General features: G+C 44.6%; 1 protein-coding gene across 2 annotated transcripts in view; it reads right to left on the reverse strand.

Moving 5' to 3' along the window:
- The window catches only part of RNF10 (ring finger protein 10), a 39,375-nt gene that overhangs the window by 3,425 nt on the left and 14,220 nt on the right, over positions 1 to 21,730 (reverse strand). The window contains exons 3-14 of one of the 2 annotated variants that reach the window (XM_021703585.1): positions 16,442 to 16,641; positions 14,971 to 15,061; positions 13,107 to 13,291; positions 12,891 to 13,027; positions 9,453 to 9,613; positions 7,462 to 7,587; positions 6,959 to 7,220; positions 6,613 to 6,746; positions 5,310 to 5,427; positions 4,971 to 5,072; positions 3,368 to 3,523; positions 490 to 590 (exon numbers count right to left, since the gene is read on the reverse strand). In XM_021703585.1, coding sequence (XP_021559260.1) covers positions 490 to 590; positions 3,368 to 3,523; positions 4,971 to 5,072; positions 5,310 to 5,427; positions 6,613 to 6,746; positions 6,959 to 7,220; positions 7,462 to 7,587; positions 9,453 to 9,613; positions 12,891 to 13,027; positions 13,107 to 13,291; positions 14,971 to 15,061; positions 16,442 to 16,641 — 1,773 coding nt within the window. Of the gene's footprint in view, positions 1 to 489; positions 591 to 3,367; positions 3,524 to 4,970; positions 5,073 to 5,309; positions 5,428 to 6,612; positions 6,747 to 6,958; positions 7,236 to 7,461; positions 7,588 to 9,452; positions 9,614 to 12,890; positions 13,028 to 13,106; positions 13,292 to 14,970; positions 15,062 to 16,441; positions 16,642 to 21,730 lie in introns of both variants that reach the window. The other variant, XM_044921212.1, reaches the window with a different exon arrangement.

Here is a 21,730-nt window from a genome sequence, read left to right on the forward strand (position 1 = left end):
GGGGGGGGTCTGACAAGTGTCACTAGCCTAGTGTTCCTCTAACCCAGCTGCCCAAGAAAGCTGGTCTGGCTAGTTATAGAACAACCAAGACCTTTCCCTTCCCAAAGTGAAGAGGAATGGTTTATTATCTGTAACAGATACACACTACCTGAATCCAAGGTCCTAGAACTAGGGACCAGCTAAAATTGACTGATGTCTCCCCAGCCTCTACAACAGTGCTCACTACCCAAGTATCTAATGATTTGCTAAATAACCGAAGCTCTGATTCTCCCTCAGCTACTCTTGGCCTCTTTCCTTGGTAAGTCTATACAGTAATATCTGAGACTAAATCCATGAGATTTCCTCTTAAAAAAGCTTTCCATGATTATTACCATCCGTGCAACATTAGCCTGTAAGTCTCTCCTTTTCCAACGGAAAGATTTTCAGAAAAAACAAGCAGCAGAGTTCATGTTAGATACCCTTGGGCTGTTTTACAAGCAAAAGATTTACCTGGGCAAAGGAAGGGAAGGGAGAGTCTTCTTCCAGACTCCCAACGCAGAATGAAGGACTGCCCTGACTGGCAGTGGGTGACAGAGGGGTCAGCAGAAAGTCTGAAAGGAAACCAGAGACCTGATTATGTAAGTCAAGCTCCAAGGAGCTAGTCTATTCTTTTTTTTTTTTTTTTAAGATTTTTATTTATTTATTTAACAGAGAGCACAAGTAGGCAGAGCAGCAGAGGGAGAGGGAGAAGCAGGCTCTCCGCTGAGCAGGGAGCCCAATGCGGGGCTCGATCCCAGGACCCAGTGATCACAACCTGAGCCGAAGGCAGCCGCCTAACCGACTGAGCCACCCAGGTGCCCCGAGCTAGTCTATCCTTTTTTTTTTTAAAAGATTTTATTTATTTATTTAATTGACAGAGGGAGAGAGAGAGAGAGAGAGAGACAGCAAGAGAGGGAACAAGGAGGAGTGGGAGAGGGAGAAGCAGGCTTCCCACTGAGCGGGGAGCCCAATACGGGGAGCCCGATACGGGGCTCGATCCCAGGACCCAGTGATCATGACCTGAGCTGAAGGCAGACGCTTAATGACTGAGCCACCCAGGCGCCCCGAGCTAGTCTATTCTTAAGAAAGAAAAGATGAACCCTCAATCAGGTCTGGATAATTACCAGCCCCACCTCAAAAAGCAAACCTGATGCAATTTCAATTCTGCCATGTTCTTAAAAAGTCAAGAACATGGCCCACTATTCACACTAGTGATCTAGGGAGAGAAAAGTTTAGTAGTCACAGTAATACTAGAAAGCATGGCAGAATCTATTCCCACACTAAGAAAAACCCTTTCCAAAGCAGCTGACTCTTGCCTTAGAAAAGCTAGTATGTGAAAGCACATACACAAACACAATTTTTATATCACAGATAATGTAGTCAATGTTATGCAAGAGCAGCTGGATGGTGCTAGGAATGAGAGTACTTAAATAGCCTTGGCTGACTGCGGAAGGGTCTACTACTGGGAGAGTGAATAGGCCCTTCCCTCCCAGCAGTGATCAGGTCAGTGGATAGACCTGTGGGAAATGCTCAACTGTAGGTCAGAAAGGATGGAGACTATTACCTAGGCAGTATCAAGGAAAAGCTTGCATCTTCATACTGGATTTTGTGTGTGTTTGGGTGTGTGTGTGTGTGTTTTGGATTCTAACTGAGTATTCCCAGGTCAGAGACATCTGGTCGGAACATAAAGGCTAACCTGATCACATTTTATTTTTCTTGAAACTTTTTCATTCACATAAAACTAGTCCATGACAGTCCCTAGTACCTAGGCCTGGAGAGTCAGCTGAGATGATTATGTTCTGCCATATTCCTCTGTATAGCAGCTCTCTTCTTAAACTAAAGAGCATAATGGTCATGCGCATGGCCCTCAAGATGCAGGTTTCAGTCATATTCCTGTCACTAAGCCCCTGCCTTAGCCTCAGGCTCCTAATCTGCAAAGTGACAGGCATATGATCACAAGAGGGTCACCAAGAGTTTTAAACATTCTGCTTTGGACATTTTATTAAAATGGCTGGCAAAGAAATACATGTTAATTATCAAAAACTATCAGCCATGTGGATGAAGATTAGAAAAGATAAATGTTTAATTTCATAACACAATACATTTTTTTTTTTAATTTTTATTTATTCATGAGAGACACAGGGAGAGAGAGAAAGGCAGAGGGAGAAGCAGGGTCCCAAGGAGCAGGGAGCCCGATGTGGGACTTGATCCCAGGACCCTGGGATCGTGACCTGAGCCGAAGGCAGACGCTTAACCATCTGAGCCACCCAGACGCCCAATACATTCTCTCTTTAAAAAAGTATCTTAAAAGGCTAAAGCCTCTTGAACAACCTCTGAATCCTTACCTCACTTCCTAGAGTAAAACACCATTACCAGTTTGGAACATAATCATCTCAGTATTTTTTTTTTTTTTTAAGATTTTATTTATTTGACAAAGAGAGACACAGAGAGAGAGGGCACACAAGCAGAGGGAGTGGGAGAGGGAGAAGCAGGCTTCCCGCAGAGCAGGGAGCCCGATGCGGGGCTTGATCCCAGGACCCTGGGATCATGACCTGAGCTAAAAGTAGACACTTGACAACTGAGCCACCTAGGCGCCCCTCAGTATTTTTCTACACATTTAGATATATAAACCCATAACAAAATGCTGATTTTTCTGTTCTTTTAAAATCCACAAATGTGGGGTGCCTGGCTAGTTCAGTTGGTAGAGTATACAACTTGATCTCAGGATCATGAGTTCAAACCCCACATCGGGCATGGAGCCTACTTAAAAAAATAAATAAAACCCCCAAGTGGTATCATACTTTGTCTTGTTCTACAACCTCCTTTTATCTTAAAAGTCCACCCATTAGTTTATGAAGACGGCTATTAACCTCTTCAATAGGTGTAAAGTATTTCATAGTATAAATACTATACAATTCAGCCATTACCTTACCACCAGATTTCATAAGCTTCCCCCACCTCCATTATAAACAATGCCACAATAAGGAAACATGTACAAAGATGCTTAGGCATACAAGGGGATTATATCACAAGTACAAACTAGAAATAAAACAGCTGGGTCACAGGGAAGAATCTAAGTAAAACTGTCCTGCCATATGAACTGCCCTAAGGTTGTGAGATTTTTAGAAGACAGCAGGGTATAAAGTAGTCAGTACCACCAATGGGAAAGGTGAATCAAATGGCAAAAATCTGACGTACCTCAGGAATATATTAACTACCCAAAGTAATATTAGTCACCTAAAGATCCCACCATGCTGAGTAGGTCAGAGTTATAAATTCAGACACCAGGGCTTTGCTTAAGGTCTGTGGCTGGTGGCCAACTTCATTCTTTAAATCCCAACTCATTTACCTGCTTGGGAACCTGGACTTCTGCTAAGAGGAGAAAGGGAGAGGGCACCATGGCCCTCGGTGCTGGTGGGACCCAAAGCAGAACCGGAGGTGCAGGTATAGGAATTGAAGGCAGGAAACTGCTGTAGATTCTCTAGGGGAATGTGGACTTCTGGGTCTGCAAAGAAAAGATGAGAATGGTAGGCCCATTTAGAATATTCCTCAAATTTTTTCCAACAGTTAAGGACCATCAATATGAATCCCCCAAGGATCTAAAAAAAGGATATAAACAGAAGCTTTAAAACCCAAATTTAGGGGCACCCGAGTGGCTCAGCAGGTGAAGCGTCTGACTCTTGATTTCAGCTCAGGTCTTGACCTCGTGGGTCGTGAGATCGAGCCCACCTTGGGCTCCGCCCTCAGAGGGGAGAGTCTGCTTGGGGATTCTCTCCCTCTGCCCTGCCCCCTCTATCCCCCCCCACCCTCCCCCCCACCCCACTTGCCTGTGCATGTACTGTCTCTGAAATACATAAATCTTTTAAAAAAGTGAAATAAAAAATAAAAATTAATAAATAAATCCCTTGTTCTTACTATTCCTAACTGAAGCTAGATGATAAACATGGGGCTTAACTATATTATTCTATATACTTGTCTTTGAATATTTCCATAATAAAGAAGGCAAAACAAAAAGCCCCTGTTCCTGAAATACCAGTTTTTCAAACATTTGGGAAATGTCCCAAACAGCTATATAGCACTGGGACCCCAGCTATATACTTAACCTAGTTTAAGAAGTAAAAAAAAGTTAAGATTTTTTTTTTTAAATTTATTCATTTGAGACACACAGAGAGAACATGAGCAGGGGAGAGAGATAGAAGGAAAGGGAGAAGCAGACTCCCTGCTGAGCCAGGAGCCTGACGTGGGGCTCGATCCCAGGACCCCAAGATCATGACATGAGCCAAAGGCAGACACTTAACCAACTGAGCCACCCAGGTACCCCAGAGAAGTAAAATTTATGTTTACCATACTATATGTAGTCAAAAACAGTGAAGTCCTTTCCTAGCAGAGGACTCAATTCTTTGTTTTCTGGAGGAAAGTAGGCCCTCATGTCACACTAATCTCCTGGGTTCAATGAAGCTTATGTTGGAGGAGCAGATCAAAAGACTCTATACTTACTGGTATGAAAATCTATCCTGGATGTATTTCCTAGTTTGTCAAGGTTTCTACTATACAGACCCCCTTGGCAGACATGCTCTACTAAGTATAGATGTCCCCTTTAATACAGTCAAAGGTGGGATCAATGTTCCATCTAGAGTGCACAGGAGACAAATTAGACACCAAATTCAGCAGATCTCCAATTCTCTTCCCAGAACATGTTTTTTCATCACTACGCCAAGGATGAATTTAACCTCATCCCTTAAGAGCTATGAGCTTTGACTCACATTAACCCACTTAATTCTCAAACAAGCCTATGAAGAAGGTACCCTCATGATTCACATATAAGAGTTGAAGAAAACAAGTGGCAGGGCTGAGATGTGAACCAAGCAGTCTGGCTCCTGGGCCCAAGCACTGAGACTCTCCTAAGACCACGCACAGCTGTACTAGTCAATTTTGGGAGCTCATGAACTTACACTTGCCCTGTTTCTTGTTCTCCTCCATCTCAATCCTGCGCTCCCGGCGGCGTTCCTCCCGAGCCTTCTTCTGGCGCTGACGCTTCCTCTTCTCAATGTCATCTGTGGGTTGGTCAGATGGTGAGGAGGCAGCCCAAGGACAGCCTAACCATTACCTCCTCCCAGGTGACTAGTAGCTAAGGCCACATAAGGGAACAGCTGGACTGGATGAATAGATGGAGTGTTTCTGGAGGTATGGAGGCTCATGATGGAGCTCCTTAATTCCTCCCACACTGGGTTTCCAGTCAGAAGAACCCCTGAACTCCTCCATGAAGAGAAGCAGAGTGGGTGCATTCTTACCTGAGAATATCTCTAGGGTTTCCTTAGAGACCACAGGAGGCTGCAGAGCCAGCTCACAGATGCTGAACTCACAGGTGAGCGGCAGGTGAGAGAGGTATCTATGGCGCTGTCGAACGTCCTACCATGGAAAAGGGACCAAAACTCAACTAACACCAGGCCAGGCTCTGAGGACAGAGGTTCCCACCCCAGACAGCCAACAGTACGCACACTCACACACAGCACGGGGGCTCAAAGAGCAGTACTCAAGTTATCACCATTTTGCAAAGCCAAACAGAAGCTGTCAATTAACATACAGTAAGGTAGAATGAGCAACCAAAAGGCAGTTTTTAGGTTTGTGTTGCAAATGAATAAATTGGTAATAAATAATCTAAAGCTGATCAGCTATTTCTGATTTTCTGGGGCCCACAACTGAGGGGGGAGAACAAGGGGAGATAAGAGAGTATTTGAAAACCTGGGATCCACAGACAAAATTAATGATAACTGGGAAGGCAGATAAAGCAGATTTCCCTATGAATAAAGCTTGGCCTGAAACAGTGAAAAAACGAAGGCCATCTGGGGCACCTGGGTGGCTCAGTTGGTTAAGCAACTGCCTTCAGCTCGGTTCATGATCGTGGAGTTCCCAGGATCGAGTCCCACATTGGGATCCCGGCTCAGCGGGGAGCCTGCTTCTCCCTCTGCCCTCTGCCCTCTCATGCTTTCTCTCTCTCTCGCTCTCAAATAAATAAAATTTAAAAAATAAAAATAAAAATTAAGGCCATCAATTTAAGTTTCTTTTCCATTCATTTTCTACATGTTTGATGGAAAATTTATGGTACTCATAGTCTCTAATTTTGAGGCTTGTAACAAATTTGTGATCAACACAGGGATAACTCTCAAAGGGTAAAAACTCACATATGTAAATTATCAGACAATAATTAACAGGTTATCTGCTGAGCCAAAAATGTGTTTCAAGCTTGTATAACCTAGTGTAGAGCATCCAAGAACTTTTCGATTCCTTGGACATTTTTCTCAAGCCATAAAGAAAAAGAGAAAAACAAACTCATCTTGAGTGAAACTGGGACAAACCACAACAAATGAACCTGTGAAGCAGAGAGCAGTGGTGACTAACAGAACCCCAGCATGATAAGGGAGCACAATTTAATCTCTCAAAACTTTGCGGGCATCGTCAGTGACAAAAATAGACTTACAAATACAAGAGCTACGATCCCTGAAGGACTGGGAGCATGGGCTGGCTAGCCCACATCAAAGAGAACAGGTTGATGGCACTCCAGAACCGTGCCCCTCAGGGCAGGCAGGACCTTACCTCGGACATGGAGTAGCCGGCAATCTCCACCACTACCGCTGAGATCTTCTCCGGGCTCTGCTCCAGGCTGCCGTACTCCCTCACAAGGCAGCGCACATTCACAGGGTGCAGGAACATGTGCTGCCCGTCCTCCGCTGAAGACAAGCGCTCTCTCACACAACAGTCTTGGCCGGTCCTCAAGAGAGGGCCCCCCGCAGAGCTAGGCCTGCCTCTCCCTCCCCGAGGACGAAGGCACAACAGACCCAAGTGCCCACAACCAGCAGCAATACCTCCTCCTGCTAAGAGGCCAGGTCATCTGGCTGAAACCTCTCTATGGCAACCCAGCCCTCCTCTCGGGGACACTCACCTTGGTAAAAGTAGTAACAAGGAGAGCTGCTCAGGTGCGTGAAGCCTGGCTTGGTGATGGGTTCCTGCTGGCTGGACTCAGGACAAATGGTCCCCTCTCCGAGACTGTCATCTGCTAACTCTGAGTCATCACAGGCCTCGGGCTCTGGGTCAGACACTGCTTCCTCTTCCTCCACCAGAGGGAGAGCAAGAGGACGAGGGGAGCCCAGAGAACAAACTTCGGTGGTCTCTTCATCAAAAGCAGACAGACACTCTAGCACACCCTGTTGGGACAAATTCTACATCAAAAGAAAGTACATGTGGCAAAGGTAGGCACCGGAACCCAGTTCTCTGGATGTTTTTTTTAGCTGTCACATTCACGGATTTACCATCCCTGGGTAAAGAACTAATAAGCACGCAGGAAATCTCACAGCCCCTCCTCTCCCCACAAAGTCCAGCGCCTACAACCTCAACAGCAGCACTGACGCACGGCAGCCGTTTAGTCTGGAACAGGGACACACTCACCTTCCTGGGTTGAAAAGCGGACTCCTTCGCCAAGGGAGCCATCAGCACCAGTTGTTCCAGGGCTGGCACAACACCAGGGACCTCCCTTCCACTTTCAGTCAATCCTGACAGAGCCTCTTCCCGAGTCTAGACCACCAGAGAGAAGACCAGAGAAAGCTAAGTTTCCAGAAACACTGAATTTGGCAAGGGCTTACAACGGACTCTCTCCACAGAAGCGTAAGTTAAAAGGCAACAAGACCCAATGGGAAGAGTGCTCCCATCCCCCCTCACTGCTTTATTTTTCTCCATAGCATTCATTTCATCTAATCCTATATATTTTGATTATTTGACTATTTTCAATCTTGCTCTTAGAACGTAATTGCCAGGGGTGCCTGGATTTTAAGTACTTAAAATCCTCAATCTTTAAAGGAAACAGGAAGCAAAAAGCACTTGGTACCCAAATGGGATGGTATTCTGCTTAGAATCTGTGACAGTGACAATGGTAACACTACACAAAAGCTTCCTGAATACAAATCCAGAAGACGGAACTCGTCTTCTTGTCTTTTTTTTTTTTTTAAAGATTTTAATTTATTTATTTGAGAGAGAGAGAGAGCGAGAGAGCGAGCGCAAGAGGGGGTAGGGTCAGAGGGAGAAGCAGACTCCCCGCCGAGCAGGGAGCCAGATGTGGGACTCGATTCCGGGACTCTGGGATCATGACCTGAGCCGAAGGCAGTCGCCTAACCAACTGAGCCACCCAGGCGCCCTCGTCTTCTTGTCTTTATAAGCTACGCTTAAAGAGCCCCAGTGCAGGAGGCAGGGGTTTGGCCAACACCCACCTCAACCTGGACAGCTCTACTTTTTTTTTTTTTTTTTTAAGATTTTTATTTATTTATTCAACAGAGAGAGAGAGAGTGAGCGAGCAGAAGTAGGCAGAGCGGCAGACAGAGGGAGAGGGAGAAGCAGGCTCTCCGCCAAGCAGGGAGCCAGATGCGGGGCTCGATCCCAGGACCCTGGGATCATGACCTGAGCCAAAGGCAGCCGCTTAACCGACTGAGCCACCCAGGCGCCCCTGGACAGCTCTACTTCGATACAGCTGTTCTTCTCTGAAATGCACTTGAACAAATACTCTGCATTATAGGAAAAAAACCAAATTAAATACACAGTACCCTGCCAGAGAAGGCTCAGAAAAGACGAATTCAAGTATCAGCTTCACCTCTTATTAGTTATATGTCCTCAAGCAAATTACCTTACGTAACCCATGACTCCATCTCCTCATCCATGAAAGGGGATAGTTGTATCTATCACACCAGGATATGATGCTTAAGTGAGATAAACGTAAATAGCGGTACCTTCGCACAGGGCCTGTCACATGCCAATCGCTCAATAAACAAGGCCTTTCATTGCTCTAATTAAGACCTGTAATTCTCAAAATATGGTCTGAGGATGAACAACATCAAAATCACCCTGGTACACATTATAATGCAAATTATTAAGCCTACTTCGCCCAGCCTTGACTGAATCCACTTCTCAGGGTGGAGCCCGACAACCAGGGATTCTGACACCTACTAAAGGGTACAGAGCTTAGGAAATTCTGTATTTGGGAAATTCCTGCTGCTCCAAATCCTCAGCAGGCATTGCTAGGGCCTGCTGGATAGGCCATACTTTCTTCAAAATGCCCCTCAAATAAAACATCTCTAAAAATAAATCCAAGTGTTTTCTTAGGGAAAAAAAAGTCTACCTTGCTTAACTCAGAACCTGAGACGACTTCAGTGACTCAACTAGCTATAAGACCATTTTAGTTTCTTCCTTTCAGCTCCAGAGAGCACTTTGAAAACCACTAGGTCCCCCCGTCAAAATAAAACACAAAAAAAAAACACTAGGTCAGCCCTTCCCTCCCATCACCAAAACGCAGAGCAAACTGGCTTTTTTAGCCTTTCCCTGGTCACTATCTTAAATGTGGGACCGAGGTAACTTATCCCCACCTCCTATCCTGTTTCCAGGCAGCGTCTTACCTTGAGCTCCTGAATAGCTGCCTCAATAAAGCAGGACTCGGGAGTGTGCTTCTCCTCTGCCAGTTGCTGCTCCAGAGCTACTTTCTCTTCCCGAACTACCCGGCGCAGCACCTGCTCCTTAGAGGCCAGCAGCAACTTGGAGTACTGGCTGTGCTGCTCATCTACAGGAAAGCCAGCAAGATCACAAAAATGCAACATTCAAAGCAACCGCATGGCTACAGAGGAACTTTTACACACAGCTTTTTTGCCTTAAGTTGTAAAGATGGAGTAATTTAACGTAATTTTCTAAAAAATAATTAAAAAATGACTTTAATACAAGGTTTCTAACTCTGATCCCATTTTATAAAGAATCTAAGAAAACAAAAGATGCAGTAAAAAAAAATTTTAGCCGAACAATATTCAATAATTACATCATCATCTGTAATATCAAAAAAGCTACTACCAACCAGTATAGTCCAATAATAAAGAAATAGTTAATGACATGATGGCATATTCATTAAAGAGAATTTTGCAGACATTAAAAATGGTTTTCTGGGGCACCTGGCTGGCTCAGTTGGGAGAGCACACAACTCTTAATCTCCAGGTCATGCGTCTGAGCCCCATGGTGGATGCTGAGATTACTTAAAATAAAAATAAATAAGCTTTAAAAAAAATTTTTTTTAAATAAAAATGGTTTGCTGAGGACACTTACTGACATGTAGAAATACATTACGTGAATAAAATGCAGACACCAAACTAGCAAATTTAATCCTAATCTCCCAAAAATATACATGCATAGAAAAAAATCTACAATTTTGGGGTACCTCTGGGTAAAAGGATCGTGGAGGATTTATTTCCTTTACTTCCCTCCCCCATATTTTCTGTACTTTTTCAGAAGTTTAAGACAATATTCTTTTGAGAAACCTTCCAAATACCATTTCCCCACTCTCCCATCCTAGTTCCCACCCAGAAATAACCATTTACAAATTTCAATATGTATTCATCAAATCTTTTTCTATACATTTATATACCCATGTTCATTTAAAGAAATAAAGGTTTATCCATAAATTATAAACTCTAAGCTTTGTTCTTCATTTTTCATCCAATGTGTGCTAAAATCTCTCAAAATATTAATACAGAGATCCAATTTTTACCTTCTGTATTGTGCTCCACAATATGATACCCTCTACTTTGAGTAAGTTCCTTATGGAACATCCAGCTTATTGTCAACTTCTATTACGTTTTAACAAAAAATCCTTATACATGCTCTCTGGTGCAAATAATTTCCTTATGATATTTAAATATAAATGCTGGATCAAAGGTTGTGCTTTTTTTTTTTTTAAGTTTTATTTAAGTAATCTCTATACCCCATGTGAGGCTCAAACTCACAACCCTGAGATCAAGAGTCCCACGTTCCTCCAACTGAGCCAGCCAGGCACCCCTGTGCATATTTTAAATACTACCAAATTGCTCCCCCCAAAAGGCTACATCAATTTATACTGCCACCAAGAACAATAGTACTCATTTTCCTACCCCTCCCAAAACCTGGTATTTCCAACGTTTTTTTTCTTTTTTGTGTGTGTCAATCTGATAGGCATTTTGATTTACATAACTTTTTTTTTTTTAAGATTTATTTACTTGACAGAAAGACAGCAAGAGCGGGAACACAAGCAGTGGGAGTGGGAGAGGGAGAAGCAGGCTTCCCGCCAAGTGGGGAGCCCGATGCGGGGCTCGACCCCAGGACCCTGGGCTCATGACCTTAGCTGAAGGCAGACACTTAACGACTGAGCCACCCAGGCGCCCTGATTTACATACTCTTAGCAAAGTTAAATCTCTATAATTCTTGGGAGGTATTCCAATATCCTTTTCTAGAAAATGCTTTGCACATGCTTAGCCCATTCTTCTACTGGGTTGTTAATCTAATTTATAGGACACTTGTATGTCCTGTACATTAGTTTTAAATGTGTAAATCTGGGACACTTAGGTGGCTCAGTCAGTTAGGCGTCTGCCTTAGGCTCAGGTCATGATCCCAGGGTCCTGGGATCAAGTCCCACATCGGGCTCCCTGCTCAGCGGGGAGCCTGCTTCTCCCTCTGCCTGCTGCTCCCCCTGCTTGTGCTCTCCCTCTCTGACAAATAAAATCTTTAATTAATTAATTAAAAATGTGTAAATCTTCCCCTAGTTTATCACCTGTTGACTTCAAGGAATCTTGTCAGATTTCATTCTTATAAAATCACATTTATTTTTTCTTTTATAGCATCTATGGTTTTAGCCTGGTTCAAAAATCCATCCCTACCTGAGGATTTATAAAGATACTGCCTGGGCGCCTGGGTGGCTCAGTTGGTTAAGCGACTGCCTTCGGCTCAGGTCATGGTCCTGGAGTCCTTGGATCAAGTCCCTGCTCGGCGGGGAGTCTGCTTCTCCCTCTGACCCTCCCGACCCTCCCCCCTCTCATGCTCTCTCTCTCTCAGTCACTCTCTCAAGTAAATAAATAAAATCTTTAAAAAAAAAAAAAAAGATACTGTCCTATATTTTTTCTTAATGGTTTTAGATATTAAAAATTCAGTTACTCAATCCATGAGGAATTGATTTTTATGAATGGTATGAGACAGGGATCTTTTTCTTCCATGAGAGGAATCAATTGTTTCAATACTACTTACTGAGAAATATCTTTTGCCCAGAGACTGAAATGCCACTTTAATCAATACTCGTTTCTGCAAGGAATACAGAACATACAGCCCTGTGCACTTTCCCCACTGTGAATACTTCTCACATTCTATATTCTAATTGCCTGGCCACCAGTATGTCTCTTCTACTAGACTACTGTAGAGTTCCTTGACAGGCACCATTTCAACAAAATGAAAAATTAAGGGGCGCCTGGGAGGCTCAGTCAGTTAATCGGCTGCCTTTGGCTCAGGTCATGATCCCGGAGTCCTAGGATTGAGCCCCGCATCGAGCTCCCTGCTCAGCGGAGACCTTGCGTCTCCTCATGCTCTCTCCCGCTCTCTCTCTAATAAGTGAATAAATAAATCTTTAAAATTAAAATATATAGGGCGCCTGGGTGGCTCAGTCATTAAGCGTCTGCCTTCAGCTCAGGTCATGATCCCAGGGTCCTGGGATCGAGTCCCCATTGGGCTCCCTGCTCGGCAGGAAGCCTGCTTCTTCCTCTCCCACTCTCCCTGCTTGTGTTCCTGGTCTCGCTATCTCTCTCTCTGTCAAATAAATAAATAAAATCTTAAAAAAAAAAAAAAATTAAAATATATATAACTGAACCATACTTGAAACCAAGGGTTAAGCTGCTCTCTGCAAACTCCCCTCTAACCTACCAGAATCCTAAAACTGATCTGGAAATGCTAGAAATGGCTTGCCCCAAAGGCTCAATTTCTGATTAGAAAGATATACTCAGTAGCCTTAAAGCATGTACCCAGGATTATTTACCCCCTAAATTAACAGAACTCACCTCCTAGATGAATAGGATGGTCTACATTCATCCATTTGGATTTGGGCAAAGCCAACAAGACCCCTTTCTCCCTCTTCATCAGCTGCATCGTAATGGTATCACCAACAACATACTGCCGTGACTCTGTGGCAACAACACTGTAACATGGACATTTAGATGGAAAAGAGCAAGGAGTCAGCAGATGGGGGTCTAATCTATTAAATGTCTCCATCTCACCTCTTGAGATCCTTCTTATGCACAGAACTGTAACAGATGGGACATTTACTCCAGGTCTTCTCACTCAGTGAAAGGTAGTGCAGAATGCATGCCCAGCAGAAGATGTGTCCACAACGGGTTATCTTGGCTGCAGTAGGTGGATATAGGCATATTGGGCAAGATGGCACTTCATGGCTACAAATGCGCTGAAACAAAACAGAACCACAAGTTACACTGCTTTCAAACTGACATAGCACTGTCAAAGTTAAAGTCTCTTCTCTCCCATCCCCAACCCTGTACATCTCCTACTCAATACATCTTCACAAAACTGTTCAAAAATGCAGGTATATTAAAAGAAAAAAAAAAGCAGGTATATAATAACACTTTAAGTAAATCATTAAGGAAACCACAATGGCTTAACAGAGTAACAATGGGCACCTGGGTGGTTCGGTCAGTTAAACATCCCATTTCTTTTTTTTTTTTTTTTTTACTTTTTTTTTTTTTTTTTAAAGAGAGAGAGCATGGGGGGGGGAGTCAAAGGGAGAAGCAGACTCCCCACTGAGCAGGGAGTCCAATGCGGGACTCGATCCTGGGACTCCGGGATCATGACCCAAGCCAAAGACAGTCACTTAACCAACTGAGCTACCCAATCACCCCATAAGCATCCCACTCTTGATTTCAGCTCAGGTCATAATTTCAGAGTTCTGGGATCAAGCCCCACATAAGGCTCCCCACTCAGCATTGAGTCTGTCTCCTTCTCCCTATCCACCCCCACCCCATGTGCACACACATGTGCATGCTCTCTTTCTCTCAATAAGTAAATCTTCAAAAATATATATATATGTATATACATACACATATAACTACACAAAAGGTATTTTAGAGGTTCCACAAAGGGAAAAAGTGACAAAAATCAATATATGAATCAATATACGATTCCTTTTTTTTGTTTTAAAGATTTTATTTATTTATTTGACAGAGACAGAGAGAGAAGGAACACAAGCAGGGGGAGTGGGAGAGGGAGAAGCAGACCTCCTGCTGAGCAGGGAGCCCGACGTGGGGCTCGAACCCAGGACCCTGGGATCATGACCTGAGCCGAAGGCAGACGCTTAACAACTGAGCCACCCAGGCGCCCCGAGGTCTATAGTTTTTAAAAAGTATTTTACATCCCTATAAGCTACGAGCAGCAAGGGAATACCCAGAGCTCCTAACTTCAACAGAAAACAAAACGCAACAGTGGCTTAGACAGCAGTGCAGCTAATGGCTCATTCACCTGCCACAAGACTGAGGCCTAATTTGATACTGATTACTACAAACGGCTACCAATGAAGCCATGTCCATGCAATGAGCCCATCCTAGGTCAGGAGGGTAACCAGAGTTGCTCATATATTTCCCTGGTTCCTTCTTCCCAGGAGAGGTCGTAGATAGGACTGCTTTGATACCTTTTTTTTTTTTTTTTTTAAAGATTTTATTTATTTGACAGAGAGAGACACAGCGAGAGAGGGAACACAAGCAGGGGGAGTGGGAGAGGGAGAAGCAGGCCTCCCGCAGAGCAGGGAGCCCGATGCGGGGCTCGATCCCAGGACCCTGGGATCATGACCTGAGCCGAAGGCAGACGCTTAACGACTAAGCCACCCAGGAACCCCTGCTTTGATACCTTTTAGATGAGAGTCCTCCAATTCCCCAATCCTGCAGACCAGCCAATTAGAGAGCACAAAACGAACTCGAGGAGAAACCAGGACTGATCTCTGGGGAATGTCTACAGTGTGGCCATGCAGAAAAATGTATCAACAGTGAAACCAGCCAACAGCTGCTGTGTCACCCTGGTCCATTTCCTTAGTTCTCTCTCCCACTAACAGCTTACAAGCTTAGCTGAGCTACTCACCACTTGTTCCACAAAGTCCCAGTTGACTAAGATATCAGGATCAGCAAAATGAACTGTGTAGTCCTGGTCTTCAGACACTACAAATTGGCAGCTGGAAATAGGGAAAAAGACAAGGAAAAGGCAGACTGTCAGAATCCACCAACATGCCATCAGCAGAGAGTCATTACTCCTTCACTTAGTAATCAAATAGAGGCCATCAGCAGCCATGGCTTGTGAAGCACTGAACTAGGACTTCAGCCTCAGTTCTCAGCCCTGGCTCTGGAGGGAATCCAAAGACTTGGCAAGTAGGAGTCTAAAACCATGAACTCTGTTTCTTCCGCTTCCAAGACCAGCCAAGCTGCTGTAGGCCTCCCTGAGCTAAAATTAACCCAGACTGAGGCTCCATCAATCAGCAGGGAGCCAGATTTCTTCCCTCCCTGTGAGAAACCTCAGCACACAGCTAATCTTCAAGGCAGTAGAAAGACTATTCTCAATCATTTGACTACCAATTTATATAAGGTACTAACCAGTTACTTCAGTCTAGACCCAAGGTCAAAACTTACATTATAACTAATTACACACAAAAGGAAACAAAAGGGATCAGTATTTGAGCAAATATATGCCAAACACTCCAACCTGTCATCCAATTCTTCCTTAAGTAATTCTCCTCCTTTATAGGGAGAAGCTGAGTCTCAAAGTGGCTAAACAAATTACCCAAGGTTGAAGGCCAAAATAAAATTCAAATCTGGGTCCAATTCCAAAGCAAACACTTTTACTACCTCATCATGACACTAAAAGCATTAATTTTATCATTAATTTATTTAAGTATTATATTCTTTTAAACATCAAGAACATCCGCTTGAAAAGCTGTTTTTCAACACTTGCCACCGCCCCCCCTCAAAAAGAGAGAGAGACAGAGGGAGAGGAGAAAAAGAACCAGATCAATCCCCTTTCTACCTCTCTCCCACAGCAGTTTTTTGGGTTTTTTTTTTAAGATTTTATTTATTTTTTTGACAGAGAGAGACATAGCGAGAGCAGGAACACAAGCAGGGGGAGTGGGAGAGGGAGAAGCAGGCTTCCCGCAGAGCAGGGAGCCCGATGTGGGACTCGATCCTAGGACCCTGGGATCATGACCTGAGCCGAAGGCAGACGCTTAACGACTGAGCCACCCAGGCACCCATCTCCCACAGCAGTTTAAAAGAAGCCTCTCCTGGGGCACCTGGGAGGCTCAGTCAGTTGAGCAACTGCCTTTGGCTCAGGTCATGATCCCAGGGTCCTGGGATCGAGCCCCAAGTTGGGCTCCCTGCTAAGAGGGGAGTCTACTTCTCCCTCTGCCCCTTACCCTGCTCGTGCTCTCTCTCTCTCTCTCAAATAAATATTTTTAAATAAAATAAAAGCTTCTCCTAAATTAATAAAATAAAAGCTGCTTCTCAACTCCAGCAACTGCCCAGAGGCTCAACTGCACTTTCCTCCTAAGAGCAGACATACTCACTTGGCCTGTAAAAAGAGTTCCTTGTTAAAAGGCTTATGCCCCCACTTGTTCCTTTTTCCCCAGCTGCCATGTCCACTGCCTTCAAAGTGACCCGCCTGGCCACGGGGTTCAAAAGTGAAATTCAACAAGTGGTTCAGATTGATCTTCTTCGGACCAGAGAACTGGGCAGGGCTAAACTCTGCCCTTTGAGCCTCTGCTACCTAGAACAAGAATGAATCAAGTATTTCAGATTATTACTTATTTATAGCAGAAACTAGCACAACCCCTCCTTCTACATGGCTTAAAATACTAACTAAATGAAACACAGGCTTAAATCTTCCTAGGAGACGGTAATACAAAAGTCCACCTAAGATGTGGATGCGAGTGGAGAGGGGGACCAGGGCCTTTAACATACAATTACTTAAACTGTTCAGTCTGGCCTGTGAAAAGGCAATTAACCATTAAGTGACAAAACCCAACATGAACTCCTCTAGCTATCTTGAAGTACAAAGATTTACTTACTGGATTAATCTTTTGACAGTCCCATAGGACTCCTACACCTTCAACTCTTATTAGCTACTTGTTCTTTGGTTTGTTTCTGGCAAAAGCGAGTCTGTGGAACTATACTCTGGAGGTGGCTTGCAGGCAGCTGCTAACTGCCATGGGCTTCAGGATCCTGCCAGAGAGACCTCCTGTGTAAGATACGCACTGCTATTCATTGTTAATTAAAACTGACGGAATTAGAACATGTAGGCAGACTACCTCTGTGTCCAGAAATAAACCCAATCAGCAGATTCAGAAACAGTTTAGAAAGTGGCAAGAAACCACATGGGAGAAATACCACTGCACACAAAGATGGAAGAAATCATGCTGGGGCTTTTTCCGCTCTTTATTTTTTAAGGCTCTACTTATTTATTTGACAGAGAGAGAGAGAGAAAGCACAAGCGGGGGGGCGGGGGCGGCAGGCAGAGGGAGAGGGAGAAGCAGGCTCCCCGCTGAGCAAGGAGCCTGATGTGGGGCTCGATCCCAGCACCCTGGGATCATGACCTGAGCTGAAGGCAGACGCTTAACCGACTGAGCCACCCAGGCACCCCTTTTCTTGGCTCTCTTAACATTCCCAAATTGAAATGGTAGCTACCTGTTAAGTCAGCTAGTGCATTTCCTAATCCCAATTTCTCATTTAATGTTATGAACACTTTGCCATGTCAGTCATATTAGCATATAGTCACTTTAAATCCACTACATCCTATAGGTATACTATAATGCCCCCTGTAGGACACACTGTTCATAGCTTCTCCTCTGTAACAAAATCATGTTATGATAAACCTATTTTTGGATAGATCTTTGTGCACAAATATTTGGCCACATGAAAATATTTCTTCTGAATGTATAGTAGGAATTACTAGGTCAAAGGAAATATAAATTTAAGGCTTTTGCTACCTAGTCAAATTTAGAGATTAGTAAGCAGCACCTGCACAGACGTCATAAAGAGTACAGGGGCGCCGGGGTAGCTCAGTTGGTTAAGCATCCAACTCTTGATTTCGTCTCAGGTTATGATCTCAGGGTCGTGAGATGGAGCCCCACATCAGGCTCCATGTTTGGCACAGAGTCTGCTTGAGATTCTCTCTCCCTCTTCCTCTGCCCCTCCCCCTGCTCATGCTCTCTAAATAAAATAAAATCTTAAAAAAAACTAAGAGTACAGAAAGGGATATGGTGAAAGATACCTTACACTGCAGAGGCAACCAATATGACCTGAGATATCCTACGCATATAGACCAAAGTATAGGACCCTTATGATTAAGTACAGTGGAAATGGGGCGCCTGGGTGGCTCAGTTGGTTAAGCGTCTGCCTTCGGCTCAGGTCATCATCCCAGAGTCCTGGGATCGAGCCCCACGTCGGGAATCCCTGCTCAGCGGGGAGCCTCCTTCTCCCTCTCCCTCTGCTGCTCGCCCTGCTTGTGCTCTCTCTGTCAAATAAATAAAATTAAAAAAAAAAAAGTACAGTGGCAAACCATAAACAATTTCCTTTCATCTCAACAATAGATCCTGGGAGACAACACCTCCGACTGTTTATGTAACTGACCACAGGGAGCTCATGACTTCCAGGTCATCTGTTGCCTCTCATCCCCTGGATGCTCATTTCCATGTGGCTCTGCTATTCCCTCATCAGTCTTCTACCCCCAATGCCCCAACCCTACGTAAGACCCTGTGCTCACTCCACAAAATCCTCCACACCTTCAACCTTCTATCATGGGCAGTATTGAAGAGGGTGGCCCACTGCCACCCTCTTCAATACTGCCCACCACAATTCCTGATAAATTATCCTTCCAAAACACTGACCTCTCAGTTCCTTGACCCTCACCTCCTTCAATTAGCTTGCTCTCCACTCTACCTCAGGAACGCAATTCCCAAGGACATACCATCTAGATCTGTGCTATCTTTTTTTTTTTTTTTTTAAAGATTTTTTATTTATTTATTTGACAGAGAGAGACACAGCGAGAGAGGGAACACAAGCAGGGGGAGTGGGAGACGGAGAAGCAGGCTCCCCGCAGAGCAGGGAGCCCGATGTGGGACTCGATCCCGGGACTCCAGGATCATGACCTGAGCCGAAGGCAGTCGCTTAACCAACTGAGCCACCCAGGCGCCCCTAGATCTGTGCCATCTTATACAGCAACCACTACTAGCCAGATGTGGCTACTGAGCACCTGAAATGTGGCCAGTGCCACATAATACCATTTTAGCTATATTTGGTAAAAACATAAAAATTTCATCATTTCTTTATTTTTTTAATGTGGCAACTAGAAAAGTTTAAATTATGTATGTGGCCTGCATTTCTACTGGACAGCACTACTCTACATCTAGACTGTTAAGAATAACAATCACACCTCTTGCACCATCTTAACTTTGAGCACCCAACATCCAAGCAGCAACTCCCTCCTGTCCTAGCTTGTTCCCTTTAGTCCTGTTTCCAACAATTCTTTAGCCCCACTGGGATCTCCAAACCAGTGATCCAACCCACCCCTACAATTTTCTTTCCTTACTTGGCCTAGATCCTATGGTCTACTACCCGCTTCTCTTTGTCATCTGTACTCACCTGGCAAAACCTTTCCCTGATTAACCCAACTCTCTGCCTATGTATTTCCACACCAGCACCAGACAGTTATACACAAGAACACAACCACACCACACTGACCAGTCTCACTAAGTAGACCCTTAGGCTGCCTGGCAATACTACCACAACCTGATGACATTTCTGTACCCACTTAATTCACCAGTCACCCAGTCATCCATTCCTCAAGGCTTCCAAGGCTCCTCCCTCAGCTCACCTTCCGTATTTCACCGAGACAATAAGAATAATCAGTAAAGGATTCCTACATCCTCCTACCAGTACTCTGCCTTCCTCTTGTTTTTGTTTTTTTTTTTTTAAAGATTTTATTTATTTATTTGACAGAGAGAGACACAGCGAGAGAGGGAACACAAGCAGGGGGAGTGGGAGAGGGAGAAGCAGGCTTCCTGCCGAGCAGGGAGCCCGATGCGGGGCTCGATCCCAGGACCCTGGGATCATGACCTGAGCCGAAGGCAGACGCTTAACGACTGAGCCACCCAGGCGCCCCTGCCTTCCTCTTGTTACTGAGGATGAACCGGAAAAGCTCCTATCTAAGCCAACTCCTCCACTTGTACACAAGATCCCAACTCCTCAAGGACTCAAGGACACTATTCCAGCAATCCTCCCCCCTTTCCTCTGCATCATGTTTGCCCCCTCACAGGACAATCCCATTACCAGAGATATGCTGTTAATTTCTCTAACTTTAAAACCTCTCGACTTCATACTCCAAGCTACTGCCTCACCTCTCTGCTCCCCTTTAGAGCAAAGCCACCAGAAACTACTGTCTGAACTTGCTGTTTCTTCCTCCCATTCTTCCATTCTCTCTAAATCCATGCCAATCAGGTTTCTGTCCTCACCACTCCACCAAAGCAGCTCAAGGCCAACAACCTACCTTCCCATTATCAAATCTACTGGTCCACCAACCTGCCTTCCTATTATGAAATCTACTGGTCCACTTTCAGTCCTAATTTTCTGCCTACCGGCAGAGGGCAAAACTAACCACTTTCTCCAAATGGCTTTCTCCCTTTTTGCTGATGCCTCATGATCCTGACTCGGGCCTCAGTCCTTAAATCTATTCCCTTTCTGCAGCACTACTCCTTAATGATCCCACTTAGTTCCACAGTCGCAAACACCAAATGCGTGCAGACACCCAGCTCTAGTCCGGGCCTCCTCCTCTAACTCCAGATCCCATTGACTGCCTATCTCTTAGAAATCCAGTAAACATCTTCACGCAAATATATTTCCAAAATGAAGTTCTTTATCTCAACTCCCCTTCCCTCCCCTCCACCCCCAAACCCTGTACTTCTCTGAAAATCTTCCACACTTGTGCATATGGTATCTGAATTGAGCTCCTACCAAAAACATTCATTTTTTCAAAGTCATTCATTTCTCTGCTCAGACCCCATATCTAACGTATTAAGAAAGTCATGTTGGCTCTACCTTCATCTATCACCCCAGTGGGGCACGCCTCTCACCAGCTATCACTGTTTCAAAGCTTCCATCACTCTCACCAGAAATCTTAACAGCCTCCTAACTAACCTCCCTGGTTCCACTCTTCGCTTTAAAACTCCAGGTCAGATTATAGTACTTCTCTTCTTAAACCCCCAACAGCTTCCCATCTCTCTGAACAAAAGCCAAAGTCCTGCAAGGCCCCACATGATCTGACCCCTCTTTCCCATTCTTTAGCTTCATTCCCTCCTCCTCCTCCTCCTCCTCCCAGGGTAGCCTACTTGTTTACCTCAAACAAACCAAAAACATTACCACCTCTGATCCCTTGCTGCTTGTGCACTTTGTTATTCCTTCTGGCTAAGACACTCTTCCTCAAAATTGTATGGTGTGCTCCCTTGCTTCATTCAGGACTCTACTCATACTTCACCTTCTCAGAGCAGCTTTCCTTAGGCACCTTCTAAAACTGTACCCTTGGGGAGCCTGGGCGGCTCAGCTGTTAAGCATCTGCCTTTGGCTCAGGTCATGATCCCAGGGTCCTGGGATCGAGCCCCACATCAGGCTCCTGGGATCGAGCCCCACATCAGGCTCGATCTGTACTGTGGGGAGTCTGCTTCTCCCTCTCCCACTGCCACCCTCCCACACACTCATGCATGCTCTCTCTCGCTCTCTCTCAAATAAATAAAATCTTTAAAAAAAATAAAAATAAACTGTATTCTTTGTTACTCTCTATCCCTAACTCTTAGTCTACTTTTCGC

Source organism: Neomonachus schauinslandi, chromosome 14 (assembly GCF_002201575.2).
Source record: "Neomonachus schauinslandi chromosome 14, ASM220157v2, whole genome shotgun sequence".
In the NCBI taxonomy this organism is placed as follows: Eukaryota; Metazoa; Chordata; class Mammalia; order Carnivora; family Phocidae; genus Neomonachus; species Neomonachus schauinslandi.